The following is a 17,294-nucleotide window of genomic DNA, read 5'->3' as shown; positions in this document are numbered from 1 at the left end:
TTAGGGCTGACCAAAAAGTAATGCATGATATTAAAGCATGGGACATTAACCACCCCTCCAGGAAGTCTGTTTCAGTTTTTCACCATCCTCTCTGTAAAGAAATGTTTCATCACATCATGTCCAAAGCCCTCTGATGGATGCATCTTTGAGCCATTCCCACATGCCCTGTCACAGGATACCAGGAAAGACTCTTCATGTCCTCTCCTCAAGAAGCTGTAGAGAGCAATGATGTCACCTCTTAGCCTCTTTTCTCCAACCTAGACAAGCTCAAAGTCCTTATCTGCTCCTCATGGGATTTGAGGGCCTCCTATTATGGAGTGACTGCAACAGTTGACAAGGGAAAACTGCCTGTTGCCATCTACCCAGACTTAGGTAAGACCTTACACACAGTCCCACATGGCATCCTTATCTCCAAATTGGAGATATATGGGCTTGAAGGGTGGATTATTCACTGGGTAAGGAATCAGCTGGATGGGCACAGCCACAGAATTGTGATCAATGGCTCTATGTCTTGGTAGTGGCCAGTGATGAGTGGTGTCTCTCAGGGCTCCATCTTGGGACTGGTGCTCTTTAATATCTTTATCAATTAAAAGACAGTGGGATTGAGTGCATCCTCAGCAAGTTTAGAGATGACACAAAGCTGAGTCGTGCCCTTGACACAACAGAAGAAAGGGATGCCATCCAGGAAAACTTGGTAAGTGGACCCACAAGAACCTAATGAGGTTCAACCAATCCAAGTGCAAGGTACTGGACTTGGGTCCAGGAAATTCCAGTTGTAAGTATAGACTGGAAGAAGAACTCATTGAGAGCAGCCCCGTGGAGAAGGACTTGAGGTTTCCTGTAGATGAAAAGCTGGACATGAGACAACGGTGTGTGCTCACAGCCCAGAAGGCCAAACACATCGTGGGCCACATCAAAAGAAGTGTGGTCATCAGGTCAAGGCATGTGATTCTCCAGTTTCACTCTGCTCTTCTGAGACCCCACCTGGAGTACTGCACCCAGCTCTGGGCACCTCTCTGAAGACAAGTAGAGAGTTGGGGTTGTTCAACCTGGAGAAGAGGAGGCTCCAGGAAGACCTTACTGTTTTCTTTCCGTACTTGAAAGGGGTTTATAAACAAAGAGAGCATCTTTTACACAAGATAGGGATAGGACACAGAGGGAATGGTTTTAAACTAAGAGAAGAGAGATTTAGATTAGATATTTGAAAGAAATTCTTTACTCAGAGGGTAGTTAAGCACTGAAACAAGTTGCTCAGCGAGGTTGTGGATGCCTCATCCCTGGAAGGGTTCAAGACCAGGTTGGACAAGGGCCCTGAGCAACCTGGTCTAGTGGGTACTCATGGCAGGGTAATTGAAAATAGATGGTATTTAATGTCCCTCCCATCACAAGACATTCTATGCTTCAGGTTAAAGAATAATTCACATATTGAGGTGGCATTTTAAAAGATAGTCTTCATTGTCATTTGCCTGTCTCTAGATCTAACTTCTCTCTTCAATGAACAATGTAGGTCACCCACTTCGTGGTCAGAGAAGAAAAAGTTAGGGGCAGAGTCAGAGTCATTCTCTCCAGATACTAGCAGAGAAGCTGAAATGAAGGTTACAAATGCTGGACTAAGTCCCAAATGTGGATTTGTGCTGTGGTGTGGTATGGCACTGTATGGTATGGTATGGCATGGTATATCAGTTAGGAAATCATTTATTTCTTTCAAGAAATGTTCTTACATGAGTAAGCAATATAGAATACAGCTACAGTTCTGTAAAAAAAAAAGTCACAGTGTGTCTCAGCTACTATGATATTCCAGACAAAGTAGACACAATGCGAATGATTTATGAAAAAGCATAGATGAACCAATCCCTTCAGATGACAATGCCAACATTTTAATGCCATGCATTACCATAATTTTTAAACACCCCAAATACCACTCTTCAGAAGCACAGTGGCTGGGTGATTGCAGATGTTGAATATTTCTATGAGATAAGGAAAAGAGGCACAGGATCCGTTTATAAACAGGTACTCTTCCCTGCCTACTCCAGCACACAAGGAAGAAGGTAACAGCAGAAGTCCCCCCACCAATTGCCAGATGAGCTCACAGGGGAAACTTGTTTGGGAGGGCAGCATCAAGCACTTCTGAGGGTGCTGTACTTCATGCAGTGGACTGGAAGACAAAAAGCACAAAAGGCAGCTTTAAAGAATTCTGCTTTCCACCTTCCCCCTACTATGCTCTGCACAGTTCAGATACAGCCAGCAGCTGGGCCAAAATGTTTGGTGTGGCTATATCATACTCCATCAGACAGCTGGAATCACTTTCTGTTGCTATTTTAATTTAAGACAGAAGTTGAGTCTGTTTTTCTTTTCATATTTAATCTGTTAGCTAAGACTTAGCTTTCCTTTTCCAAAAGCTCATTTAGAATGCACTTTATTTCACACTTCATTTTCCTTGTATTTCATCTAAATATATTTTTCATGGCTGAATTCTGATTTGTTATACATCCACTATACATTTGTATCATGATTGCCAATTGTTTTGGCTTTAAATTTCCCAAAGACCATGTAAGAAGAGAGAATCTTCTTGGAATATAAATGCTTGATTCCTAATTGAAGTGGGGGAAGAAGCTTTGTACCTGTTTCACATGAAAAGCTCAGGAATTTTAGAACTGAATCTTCCATCAAAATGGTTTTTAGTATCAGCAAATGTTCAACTGAATTCTATGAATACTGTTTGTTGAGTGAGTTAAATACATGATAGCAACACTTTTCAAGATGGCAAGAAAAAGAAATAAGATACCTTGACAGCTTTCTAGAGAGCTATGTAAGATAATTAAATTCTAATTCCTATAGAATACCTTCTGTATAAAAAACCTAGCTGAACGAACTCCTAATCATTAGTCCTTTAGTTCTTCCTGTTTGGCAAAGCTTTCTCACTTCAGCTTGTCTGGACAGAGGAGGAGACTGTATTCAAAGTACACTTCACAAAATATTGCTTCATGGAGCATGAAAAGTAGATGTTCATTTGCTTATTCCTTTCAATATTGCATTGTTGGCTCCTGAAGACAGATGTGTAGTGTGTGAAGGGAGCAAGAGAGGTTGATTTCATCTGGAAACTTCCCCTTATGGTCTTTGAAAATCAGCTTTTTTTTCTTAGGCATTGAGCACACCAATTTTCAGAACTGTTAGGTCAAGAATAACCTCTGGTTCTCAGCAGCTCTGAAAACCAGTCCACAGGCATCTCACTTTTCCCACCTTCTTCAGAAAAAAAGGCTTAACTAGAAGTGCAGAAACTGTAAGTCTTAACCTTGCAGCTGTCATCTCTTACTTCTCTCCTCAGGGCTTTCGTTCCCTCCCTCTAGGCACTCTCTTCATGTCTCCAATATCATCACTTCCCCATACATACGTTCTTTCCTTCCAGTTCTTAGAGTTGTCTCCAGCACTCTCTCTTCACTCTCCCTTTCTATCTGACAGGTTCCAAGAACCTGTCTGTTCTCCAAATTATCCCTATCACTACAGTCAATGTCATTCCTTCCCACTCCCTGCCAATTCTCTCTCTTTCCAGTCCACAGGGAGTCCTGCCTAGATTCTGGTAAACAGAATTCACATTGAACAGCTGAGTAACCAATTGTTTTGTACCACCTCTTTCAGCCTAGTAGTGCCATTCAGTAAAATATCTACTTGTAAGAAGTACCATAAAGATTTTATGATGAATGTGCTATGAGTTGAGAAGCTTGCCTGTGCAAGCACGTTCATCTAAAATCATGTGGTGTACAGCTGTTGTTTGCTGGCAACACACTTAGAATGGCTGCAGTATTCAATGAGTAAACTGAATTGTATCATTTTCTAGCTTATAGAGGTTTTTCTTTTTCTTTTAAAATCTGCCATCCTTCTTCAGAGTTGTCATACATACTTCAAAGAATTTCTTTGGTATAAACAATTTTTTTCCACAACAACATCAAACTCCTGTTTTACTGTATCAGTACACAGCATTATTGGGGTTTGTTAGAAACTGCAGAAGAAATTATCTTTCTGCTATGAACAGAGACATGCATGCTGCAGTAATGAACTCTAAGTCTGAATTCTCAGGGATTGGAATAAACTCAGTAGGACTATCTGCTGTGTCTCCACAGGCTCAACCACCCTCATAGCTGCAGTGTGGTACAACCCAGAGTTCTATGTTCTTTGCCATCAAAGCAGTTTTTAAAATGACAAGGGCCAAAATTTGCAAATGTAACTAGAGATTTCAAGGCAGCAGCGAAACTAGGCACTGTAGGAGACCAAGCCCACTTTGAGAATCTCCCAAAGGCAGCTAAAGCTGAAGTTCCTCTTTTTCCCCAAGCCACTTAGACTAGCACTTCTGTCCTTTGGCTCCATTTCTAAATCCATGTAACTGTTGAAAGTTTGGAAGTTGAACAGTTATGCAATTCTCTACATCTGAAGACTATCTCAAGGTTTTTAACAAGTTGTAGGCTTGTAAACTACACAGCTGCATCAATCAATGACAGCTAATAATTTTTTTAAAAGCACCATCTTACATAAAAAAACCCAAAGGTTTTACTCATTATCACAATGATTCGTTTACTCAACAATACTCCACGTTCTGTTATCTATTGAAGTGATTTTTTGCACCCCAGTTTCTCCCTCTCACAAGTCTTAGAGTCTTACAAGAAAAAGAAAGGGCACATGCAGCTGCCTTGGTCTACTTTACATGATACTACTTTACTTGGTACCATTTACAAGCTGAACAAACTGGAACAGTCCATGATAGATTAACGCAAATTGCATTAACTGCTATCCCATTTTTTTTCAATTAATACTACGATAATAAATCTTTAAATCTCAGGATAAAAGAAGGATATTTTAATAAAATATAAATAAAATTTCATCAGACTAATACATCAGTAATTTGGAAAATTAAACTGATATATTCATTAAATTTAAGAAATGTCCACTCCAAATCCTCATCTAATTCACTGAGTGCCTGAGGTCCCTTGGTCTGTTCAGCCTGGAGAAGAGGAGATTGTGGGAAGACCTCATTGCAGTTACAACTTCCTCGTGAGGGGAAGAGGAGGGGCAGACACTGATCTCTTCTCTGTGGTGACCAGTGACAGGACCTGAGGGAATGGCCTTAAGTTGTGTCAGGAGAGGTTTAGCTTGTCACCCCAGAGGGTGTTTGGCCACTGGAACAGGCTCTCCAGGGAAGTGGTCACAACAACAAGCCTGGTAGAGTTCAAGAAGTGTTTGGTGATACTCTCACATGGTGTGACTCTTGGGGATGGTCCTGTGCAGGACTAAGGGCTGGACTCAATGATTCCTGTGGGTCACTCCCAACTCAGCATATTCTGTGATGCTGTGAGATGACACATATGGGAGTACACAGATTTAGCTAACAGTTCAAGAAGACAAGGAGAGAAACACATTCAAACTCAGAAATCCCATATATGAGGTCAGCAGCAGGCTCTTTTTGTTCTTTTTAGTACAACTATCTCCTTTGGCTGGATGTTGGTAAAAGAAATATCTTCTTACCAGACATAAACTGCTGTGCAGTCTTTGGCAAAGACAGTCTTCATACAAAGACTGCATTACTGCACACTACTGCTCGTAAAGAAAACTTGTGAGATTTCTTCCTCAGTGGCTTAAAGTAGTATAATGAAAGAGAACAGGTTTGTGAAATGAGTAAAGAGTTGAAGACTTGGTATTGAGACACATGAGAACATGCTGGAAAAATATTAAATAGACTCTCTCTTTATTCTGATTTGTCACCCAATTTTAATCACACTCTGCATCAGAAGGTTCTCAGCCAAGCCAGCTGACTGACTGCACATGCAGCCCCAGCACATCAAAGGGATGAGCTACCTCTCAGTATATCAGTAGGGTGGTAGCAATGCGTGTTGATTTCAAAGCCATGATTCTGTCATGAAAAATAACTGCTATCACAGTATATACTAACACTCAACTTCACAAAAACCACCAAAAAACAGCAGATGACAATGGTGTCCCCATTTGCTTTTATCCTGCTTCAAAAACATTTCAAACATTATTTAATGTTCCCATATTTGGAAGATAAGAGTCCTACTGGTTTTCAATTTAGACTGACTCAAATGTGTTACAGTTAATAACTATAGTTATTACAGTTAAACACTGTAACATCCCTTAATGTGTATTCCCTAAAATAAATTGAAATTCTATTAGTGGTTACGGTTAAGAGAAACATTTTTCCCTACATAAGTTTTGAACAATGACTGAAAACCAGGAAATGACAATAAGGAGCAAAACCTGAGAAATCATCTTGAAAATTAAAATAAATGCCAAGTTTCTATCTTATTCCCCTTCTCCAGCTTTCACAGTAATAATTTTATATAGATCATTCCAGAGTACCATATGATGAAAGCAACTATGCCCCCCATCAATAAAAAAAATCACTGCTATACCCATTCAGGGGTTTTCCCTCTTTTCTGGAAGAATATTTATGCAAGTAAGAGTTACAAAAAAATGGTTGGAACAAGCTACCTCATGGACAGGTGCTGAGCAAGCAATGACTGAACAGGAGCGCTGCCAGTACACCTCACTTTTGGCTCCATCTTTCCACAGCAGAAAGTTTAGCCATAATTTTTGAATTTCACTCATCAGTCACTTTCTTTTTTCACCCCTTTCTCCTTCTCCTGCCAATGTATCCCTATGAATGCAATGGGGTTTTGTGCAGTGGCTATTCAGAACCCAATATAACTCTTAATTGTATTCATTCAAACATTGGATGAAACAAGAATAGACTCAATTTTAAATCCCTAACTAGTGGTAGCAGAAGGTATAAAAGTATTCCAGTATTGGAAACTCTGGCTGCCTAATACAAAGTCTCTCTTTCAAGGTTTATCCTTTTCTGATTCATTTGTGGTTTTCTTCTTTTCCACTCTGCAAGCTTATCATTGTATTGCTTAGTTTTTTCTCCTAGTGCCTTTGAATGTAACTTCATGCTAAATCCTATATTGGAAAGCATTTTATTTTTTTTTTTTTAGTACTGTATCTCCCCCAAAAATACTTCCTCAGAAAGCATTTTGAAGTGCTTACTATGCATAATGACTTGGTTAATCAAATTTACATTTTATCTGTAATACTTTAAAGGAGTAGATTTTGCACATTTCTTGCTTTTTACTGAAGTGTTCCTGATAATATCAGCTTCAAAATCTTCCCCCAGAACCATATCTATGGGAAGATTCATTAGCTGGTTCAAATCCAACAGGTTTCCTTTCTCAGGAAAGAGTTCTCTGAGACAAGGATTCATGGCCCGTGAACTTCAGATTTGGCTCTTAAATTGACTGTGTGATGTTTCATAAAGTTCAGAATTTGTGCCCCAAGGCACACTCTCAGACCCATGTGGCTTGGAGACACAGCCAGTGTTTATTTTACACCATTTATGGATTCTTCCCCCCTTGATCAACAGCTGATTTGCCTTAGTTATTTCAAAGTCTTGTTCCATAATATTACTGCAACTCAGCCACCAGACTTTTAACAGATGAACTCTAATAAGACATTTCCCACCGAGCTGCTTTCCAACAGCTGGATCACAGATCAAGATGCTGCAAGACTACAGTCAGGTCTACTCATATAGTAGAAATGTGTTCAGTGCTAAACCTTTTCCTAGTCTTAATCTGGGTGTAAAATTTAATAAAACATACCATTTGATTGAATATATAGCATTGCTGAATCCAAAACCAAGAAATACATAATGTTCACCACAAGATAGCAACCAACAATTTTGCAGTTCAAACAACATATGCACAACGAATAAAACCTCCAGGAATCCTAAGATCAGAGAAAAGCTAGAATCTTTATTTAAAAGTGGAAGGATATATGTAAATGTGACAATACTCCTGCATGTAAAGGAATTTTACTTACCCGTAAATATTTTTTAATAGTAGCATGTATAGCCAGTGGTAAGGAGGTAGCAAGTAAACAGGAGTTACTGTGTACTCTTTTATATATATATAGTGACCATTGTTTTGTCTTTTAAGTAAAGAAAAAAGTAGAAAGTATAACACTTCAATGCAAATTCAATATATTAAAACAAAGAAGGAAAATCCATAGGACTGAAAACAGTATACAAAGAATTCAGATGATAAACAAGCTGCAGGGAAGCTTGAGTGTCAAGATAAAACTTAGCAAAGTCCTTTGTATATATTGCTGCACTATAATTAAACCATTACATTGAAATATAATGCTGTTACCATAGTATTAATGATCAGTGAAAAAATAGAACCTGTTATTGCATAATGACTAACTTCTTTGGAGTACTTTTTACCTGTAGATATCTGAAAGGCTCAAAGCACAACTAAGTTTTTCAAAATATTGTGATAAAGCTATTCCAATACTTATTCTGACACAGCACACTTAACATCATGTTGCTATCTAAATCTTTCAGGCCTTTGAGTAATGACAGCAGGCCTGAGCCCCTTGTCACCTTTCCTGTTCCTACTTATCTTTCCTTTACATTCTCTGAATTCACAGTCTATTCAGGTAATTTGATGTGGATGTACATTCTCCCAACATTCAACACATACAGGCTCAATACAGTTCCCAGGACAGAAGTCTTCTTTGTAGCCCTTAGTCAGAGCATTTATCTCTGTAGCATGAGGCATTTTGCATGAGTTTATAACTGGCACAATAACCACACTATAGTTGGAAGTAGATGAACAGCCTTACAGATGGCACTGCATATTGGCAATTAAATAAAAGAGCAATAAAAAGCAAGATTACAGTGAGGAGTTTTCTGAAATTTTGTAACTTTAAAATTATAAAGTTACAAGATTTTGCATGTTTTAATTACAGAGGAAAAAAAGAAATTACTTACCTGTGGAGTTGAAGGACTAAAGGTGACATTGCTGACAGATTCTGTGTGCCTCCCCAGTTTATGCAAGAAAGTGCTTGAACGCATTTCATATATGTAAGCCTAAAAAATTGAGATCATATTTTCACTATTAAAAGATTTATTATGTTCTAGAAGCACTAAATTGCAGTATAGGAAGGTTAAATACTCAGGCTACATAGAAGTTAGAAAATTTTAATCATAGCTAAAAAGATATAAAAAACATCATCTTAGAATTGATTTCTATAATTTGGGATAATTCAGCAAATGCTTAAGTTAAATGAAAAAAAGAAATTATTTGGAGAGACTGTTTAGAATCTTTTCCCCATAAATAACTAAACATTAGGTATATTTCAAGTAGGTAGGTAAAACAATGACTATCTTAAAATATATTTTAAATGGTGTTCTTTGAAACTTAAACCCTTTGTTTTAAGCAGAATCTAAGACCTTTCTAAATTTGAAAACTCCTATGTTAAAACAATTTTTTCAGTTTCTACACAGATCTTTTCAGTTTTTAATTGAACAGCACAGAATTCAATAACAATTCAACAATATTACAAGTGATGCAGGTATCATCATCAATGAGTGAAATTATACTGCCTGCCTTTGTTTCTCAAAACAAAAAAGAGAAAAGCACTTTCCAAGAAGAAAATTAAATTTTTATTGGTACAGCCTCAAATAAGGAAAAACTGCAAATGCAAAACTGCATCAAGAAACCAATCCAGAATTCAGTGAAAGTCATAGGTGTATTGATGCAATGAAAATGGTTGCATTGTGATTCTAAATCAGCATTATCTTACATGTTAAAAAAAAGGTTTGAAAATAAATCCTGGAGTACAGGTCCTCCACATAAGAAATCCTTGTGAAAGTCACCTCTAGGCTCATAAGATTATTTTAGACTGTTGCTTATCTAGTAAAATAACAATTATTTGCAAGATACACTATGCATACACAAGGCATATTAAACAGACACATAACATATGTAGACTTATTTGGTACATTATAAATAAAATGTGTATCTCAAAAGATAGATTAAATTGTAAATCATGCAAAAATATGCAAATAATAATCCAAACTTTGCAGTTTCAATTAAAAAAATTAAAGTTCCACTGTTTTTACCAATTCTCTGCAGTTAATGAACATGGAATTTAGAAAACAGACTGACAAACTAAACCAAACTGTGTATAGATGCTCTTACAACAGTGTATTACTCTGTGACACAAGTTTTTTTTGATAGTACCCTAAAATAAGTTAAATCATTCAGATTCAAGGTAGCTGAGCTTCCCCAAGCAGACAGCAAATGGCAAGGTACATGTTCAAAAAACTTATGGACTCAACTGACAGTCTTCCCAATATATGAAAAAGACTCATGGACCAATGCAGGTCCTGAAAAACATGTAATGTTTTACTCAGAAAACAAATCTTATAATTCAACACCAAAGATTCTACAGTCCTAAGCAGCACTGAAGCAACACTGGACTGTCCTCAGTGTCAAGTATTCCATTCACAACCAAATTCATTGAGAGATAAACCAAGAAGCCAAATATAAATCTACTTAATTGTATCCACTTTATAAACCTCACATATCCTGGATTCTGTCCAGGATATGGAATTAAAGCCATCTACTGGCACAAATGGAGTACCTAAATACAGACAGAAATGTAGGTATCCATTTTTAAACTCTGGATCTTTTGCAGCATTCCACAAAGATATTGCCATACTAACTGGGAAAGTAACATTGTCTCCAGCAATGTGGGAAAATCATTGTGTCCTTCTTAAAAGGATATAGCAAATTCTTGTTAATTTCAAATCCTGCCTTAAAAAGTAAAGCCTTTCTCCGTACTTTAAAATGTCTCAGGAAACTAGTTATGATAATGAGAAGTCATTGCTAGTAGTATGAAAGCAGTAATTTTTTGTTTGTTTTAAATCTTATGGCTATAACACAGCTACACCTCTTGGGACACGATCAGTTCACAAGGGAATAGATAGGTAAGGGGAACCCAAACAAGACAAAAGTGATATAATGACAAAAAGGAAAGCATTTGCTCCAATAGAAAGTACAAGACCATGTATTAGCAAAGTCAGTCTGTACACAGGACTTCTCAAGTTCTTGCTGTCACCATACAGAAACCGAAGAACAGCTCTTTATAAATACCTCCAGTTAGACATGATCCATGTTTTATTGACATAAAAGAATAAAGAGGCAGTGTTGGTTATTTACTTCACATCTTCAACAGATTGACTGCAACATTGACAGGTTATTAGGCTTAAACAGAGAAGGTTTCAGAGTTCTAATATAATAGTACCCTTTCAAATTTCCCTTATTTTGCAGGGCATAAGGCAACATCCATCCATTCTCCTCCCTACATAGTGGCTTTCCATTCTTCACTCAGATGATACTATACCATGACTCAAATGGTATCAAAATTATCAGATGCTGACACCTATGCAATACCTCAGTACCTGTAACATTGTGCTCTCTTCTTCTTAGCCAAGCTTTGTCACACTTTATATCAGACAGCCCTATTGTCCAGATTTCCATCAGGTCTTTCTTTCACGAACACAGTGCTAGAAATTACCTTTGTACTACAGCAAAGACAAGGGGTAGTAGAGACTGCAATCCAGTTGTACTTCACTATCACCACCACAGTTCCAGAGCAGAATACAGCAGTCATGCTCACATAATTAACTGGAACATGCGTATCTCAAGAAAATGAGAGATAAGATGGTACAGAAGTCCGTGTTCCAGAGAGACTCCAGAAAGGAAAGGAGTGCACTGAGTGAGAGGTGAGCAGGAAGTATTACAAGCTGTACTGCACTCTCCAGAACTGGATGTTTCTCCACATTTAACTAACTAAAGAAAGTTAGGGAGAGTTCATTCTTATCAAACAGCCCTCCAAAATCTGGAGCACCTCTTGTCAAAATGGTTCAATGGTACCAAAATATTCAGTAATTTCATGATAGTTTGAAGTGTTTGTATCATAAAAGAGTCAAATCCTATTCCTCCTAGCTATTGAGCACATCTATCCCCTTTAGAACTGTGGGAATGACCAGAACAGGACAAATAAATTATATTTATTAACATACTACAGAACTTTACTGAAGATAAAATAAAAATTCAGGTGCTTGGCACATACTGTAAGTTATCTGAACTCTGCGCAACTGACACATGGGGAGCTAGTAAAATAGGTTTACAAAACTTCTATTGCAAGCTATTAATTCCCTTCACAAGTTAATTGCTCTGTAACTGCATCAATTCTTCTGCATATACTCAACCAGTCTTTGGTAGAAAGGTATAGGCAGCAGACAGGACTATGCTTTCTATCACTCACAATATTTTCTATTTCTGTTTCAAATTGCTTTCCCGCTCCTTCTCCTATTCAAGCCTATTCTCCTTCCCTTTATCGGAAGGAGACACAAAAAAGAGGTAAAGTCAATGACAGCAGGAGTCAAGAGCACAAAATGCTCTGATTCACAGATCTACTATGCCTTCCAACAATTTCTGAGCTCAGAGGAAACATGCTCCCTTTTTTAAACAAGAGAACCTATCACAGAGAGACATGGTTAGTGAAGCTGAATTTTTTCCATCATAATCTAGTGGCTTACAGAACTTTGCCAAAATTATCCAATAAAAATTAATTTTCCATTCCAGGTTCTCAGTTTAATTCAGGAAGGACCACGTTCATTTTTGGCTAAATCTTTATGTTCCCATTCCACTCTGTAAAATAGATGTGATAATATTTCACTATTTTTTTGAAGACAAATCCAAAGTTTGTGAAGCCCAGGTATTCTAGTAATTTATGCTCTTCTGCACAGTTCCTAAATCAACCACTTGGCTCATACTTTTCTTTCAAAAAATGCTATGAAGCAGTTGTGCAGTTTCAGTAGAATCTAGTAAGGGTGTATTTGGTGGTCTAATCACACTTCTCAAACTAAAAAGCATGCAAAATCTTACCTCCCACCTTTCAAGAAATGATTCTAAGCCCTAAGCTAGAGATTAGGCTGGGATGCAGCACTCTTCTGAATTGTCACATTGCATAAGAAGATTCACTGAGCCAGAGAAAAGTAATGACAAGCAACTACAGGTAGAACCCCACCTGTAGCCAACCACCAAAGCATTCGAAGACATGGGAAAGACCTTTGCTCTGACCTTTATACAAAGACTAAGTTCATACTGAACAGCTGCTAGACAAAACACATAGAACATGGTTGGGAACACAACCTGACCATTGTACTTCATTTTTACAATTGAATTGTATCCTCATGGAACTAGTGCGAAACGTCTTTCTGATACTGTACATCTAGCCCTATAAATCTTAAATATTTAGGTGTCATGGTTCAACTTCAACAGAAGAAGGGGCACAGTCTTTAGCTACATCCAAGAATAGTTTATTAAGTTGTGGCAGCTATCATCTTTTCTTCCAATAACTGTGATTTAAGGGAAAGTAATAATAATTTTCAATCATATAAATCATGACATGTAACACAATGAAATGTGATTAAAAGAAAAACACCAACCTATAAAACTGTATAAAACCAGCTTCTGTTTAAGTAACTCTAGTCACAGATATTTAAACTAGCTAACGATAGTCTAAATTCTGAGAATAAAAGTTAACTTGGTTCAAGAGTGAAAATAAACTTTTCAGTACATTTATTTTTAACTTCAATAGTTAAAAAAAAATCCAAAAAAAAACCCCAAAGAGAATTGTATTTTAACAGAAATAACATTCATAAGAATAGAAATAACTCCAGTATAAACATATAGTCTGCCATCATTTTAGTTTTACTGTATTTCCTGATGTCATTCAAATTCTTTTGCTATTCTATACTTAACAGATTTTCTTCTCTACAGAAAAAAAACCAAACTCACACACAAAAAAATAGTTAGTAACTGAGTTATAAATGATATCATAACACTACCCATGGAATTAAAAAACCCTTGAAAATATGAAAGCAAGAAAGAGGAAGAACAGATTTTCAGCAAACCAAATGTAATAAAAAAGAAAACAAAACAGTCTAGGAAGTACTCAGTAATACACAAAATACATATGTGCATATCATCTGTTGTAGACTTCAGCCAAAGTCAATCCCTTTTTCATATATTAAGACCAATTTCTTCTAATAAAAATACTGATTCAGTAGATATTGGTATTTCCTTTCCATTTCTTGCTGAGGGTCAGCCAAAAGTAAAAATAATTTACCTGGACCCATAGCTTCCAAACAAGTTTCCTGCACTCATAACCCCATACTTACTTGTATTTCCATTCACTTGACGTTTGAAGAAAATTTGGAGTAGTCAGTTTTCATTAACCCAGAGTGTGAGAGTGTGTTTAGCACCTTACAAGCATATATAAGCTTGTGCTTTCTTCTCCAGATTTGTACCAAGAAAAGAAGGGTGAAGGCCCCTCCTTGAGTGGAGGAATTCATATCCAAATGGAAAACTACTTTATTCTACTGCATTGGTAGAGAGAGTGTGCTAAATGAATTGACTCTTTATCTGCAGAGTTTCACTATAAATTCTTTCCTCTGTTTTCTCACATTCTATCTTCAAAGGAAACTTGTCCCCATCTGTTCCCACTGTTCCCTAATCCAATACATGGCCATATGCATTTGTGTCAAACTACTTATACTCCTAGCCCCTTCTGGGATGGGAAAGAGGGGGAAGCAAATCAGAAACAGAAACACTGAAGAATAACACAAAAATTCTCCTTGTTATCAGCTTTTGGACAGGGATCAGAAAAGCAACACCAGCTTCCAGGAAAACCCTTTGTAATTGCCATGGCATCAAACTGGAGTACATATTTTACAAACAAATCACAGAAATAATCTTCCACTAACAAAAAAAAACCAAAAAGACATTGACATCAAATATACCTAATTTGGTCTTAAGCAAATAGAGAATTTTTTTGTTTACAAGTTTTGCATAGATTGGTCAAAGTCATCCCTTTTTTGTGACTATTTTTTCTAATATTTCAAATGAGCTACAGAAGTGTTAAAGCTCCTTGATTGAAAAATAAATAAATAAATAATCTTACTTATGATTTCATAAAAGGTATCTGCATTTATTAATAAGGCTTTATTCTTCATTTGTCTCCATCAGTGTCATCAAGCAATTATGTCAGAGCAATGACATAATTGCTTGACTTGAACTCCATCGTCCCCTGTTTATACTGGGACACATCTCCCACTGAACCATGTATTTTTACTCAATCTCAAGCTGAAAAAGCTCATGAGATACATATACTAAAGAAAAATAACAATCAGCCTGAAGCAGACACTCGAAATGGAAAGTTTCAGCCCAAAATGTTCTCAGTTATAAGCAAACAAAACCAGAATTATAGTGGAAAGTGTTAGACTACCTTAACTATAGGTATCAGTGTCAAATCCACATGTAATAAAAAAAGATTTCACAAGTATCTTGAGCACTGATTATTGCTCTTCAGTCCCAAGATATCTTACATACTTGCCACATGGCTGCATGGAAATTCTAACCAAGCTTGGCACCAAAATGTTGAGTACAGTACACCCTCTCGGAGTCCCTTCCCCTTTTAATGCCACTTATGGAGGCTGTCTTTGTGCTAGTCATAGGAAATTTCCCAGTACAGTAAGATTCCAGTTTCCATATGAGTTCCTTTGACATAACTACAAAAGGAATACCAGTGAACATTAAAAATGCTCTTTATTATTAAAATAGTTGATATTATCAAGATCAGTCATCTTTCAAGATGCAGGAGATACTTTTTAGATGTATCAGTCTGATGGCAGTTATAGTTAACAGATTTTGAATTTTCCTCACTAAAAAAAGATCACAGAAACAGACCTCAACCATATCTCAGACCTGCCTTTGTAAGCCACCCTTCTTAGAAGCATCAAATTGTAGTTTTTGTCCATTTTAGTTTCTATTTTATTAGTCAATTTCAATTCCTTATGTATACGATTGTTTTCATTTGTCTGCCTAAGAAATTTATGTAGCACCAAACACTATTGTATTTAGGTTGCTTTTACTTTTACAATATACTTATTGCAGAGTGCAGAATTATTAATTGAAGAAAATTTACCTCGCCTCTCATTGTGAAACAGCATGGTTGGATCACACCCACCACCCACTTTGGAAATGGCTCTTTTCTGACTGCTGTTAAGATCCTTCTCTATATCAAGTGTATCAATAATCACGTTCTCTGTTTATGTATTGGTGTTGACTGTTTGAGAGAAGTACGGAAAGATTCAGATGCTGCAGAGGATCTTTAATCAGATTTTTATGCATAACAGGGAATTTTTATACCTTTAGAAAGGACTGCCCCATCTTAATAAATTTCAAGTATAATACAATCAACTGGTAGGATTACATTCATATGCACCAATGATTCACAAAATTTAACTACTGTCAGAGTTGTAGATCAAGAGGTACACATACAGAAAACATAAGCCCTGTGGGTACAAAACTGTACATATCCACTTTTAGTACATCACTGCTGCATGTGTTCAAAAATGAACCTTTGGTATTCATATCTACTTTGACTTCCTGTTTTGCCTACATTTGAACACGGGTTATTTTCTATAAAATTAGTTTTCTTTAGCAAAAATGCTAATTTCTCATACTTCCACTCAGCTCTCAAAAACATTACCAAACTGAAATGGTAACACAATAGCATGGTATAGACTAATAAAATTCAGTTTGACTGGAAAAAAAGGGTGTTCTGTACTAATTAAATAACAACACATATATAGCCAGCAGAAAATCCTCCACTTCTCTTAAGTACCAGCCTGATTTTGTGGTGGTCAGGTCTGAGGTGCAGCAGCCTAGACAAAGCAATAGTCTGAACTGACCAAAAAGCACACTAAAGCAATTAATCTGCTCATACTCACATAATTCCATGGCTCATAAAATAATCTACCAAGCCTACAATTTTCAGTCATTTTCAAAGATACACCCAAAGAGACAGTGAAGTAACAGAATACCCAAAATCATAACTGTATTAAAAAGAAAGCAATATTTATCCCTTTACTCCTAGGACAATCAGCATAAGAGCCAACTACACTACCAAAGAATTCAAGAAACTCAGGTTCAAGAGTAACACAAATTTTTGTTCTTCTTTGGAAAGGGATAGATTTTCTCTAGCAATAGCTGGCAGAGAGGCAGTCTGTCATTCATTCTCTGCTGTCATTATTCTCTGAATTTTGTTCTGCCAAACAATGTCAGTCCTACCTTTTCCACAGTAAACATTACTAACAGCATTTTCTCCAGATGTTTTCTCTTAAAGCCTATCTTAGTTAAGCAGTTTGGACACATAAAATAAAACTTGAGCAATATATAATCAGGATACCAATGACACTGAAAACCAAAATACTTCAGATAGTCGCTACTACTGCTTCATATAATACATTCTGTTCTGCAAGCCCTTTGGCATGAAGTGTAGACCATGGCAATAAATACTATACAATACCA

The 17,294-nt window shown here is 36.8% G+C and overlaps 1 protein-coding gene across 1 annotated transcript in view; it reads right to left on the bottom strand.

Moving 5' to 3' along the window:
* Positions 1-17,294, bottom strand: part of WDR27 (WD repeat domain 27) — a 97,571-nt gene that overhangs the window by 32,534 nt on the left and 47,743 nt on the right. Inside the window, exon 23 of the mRNA XM_050315957.1 lies at positions 8,834-8,932. Within this exon, the coding sequence (XP_050171914.1) occupies positions 8,834-8,932 (99 nt within the window). The remainder of the gene's footprint in view (positions 1-8,833; positions 8,933-17,294) is intronic.

The sequence above is a fragment of the Myiozetetes cayanensis genome, unplaced genomic scaffold, assembly GCF_022539395.1.
Source record: "Myiozetetes cayanensis isolate MyiCay16 unplaced genomic scaffold, myiCay2020 scf2-11, whole genome shotgun sequence".
NCBI classification, from domain to species: Eukaryota; Metazoa; Chordata; class Aves; order Passeriformes; family Tyrannidae; genus Myiozetetes; species Myiozetetes cayanensis.
The sequence above is the reverse complement of the archived record's forward strand: the minus strand, read 5'-3'. Positions and strand labels throughout refer to the sequence as shown.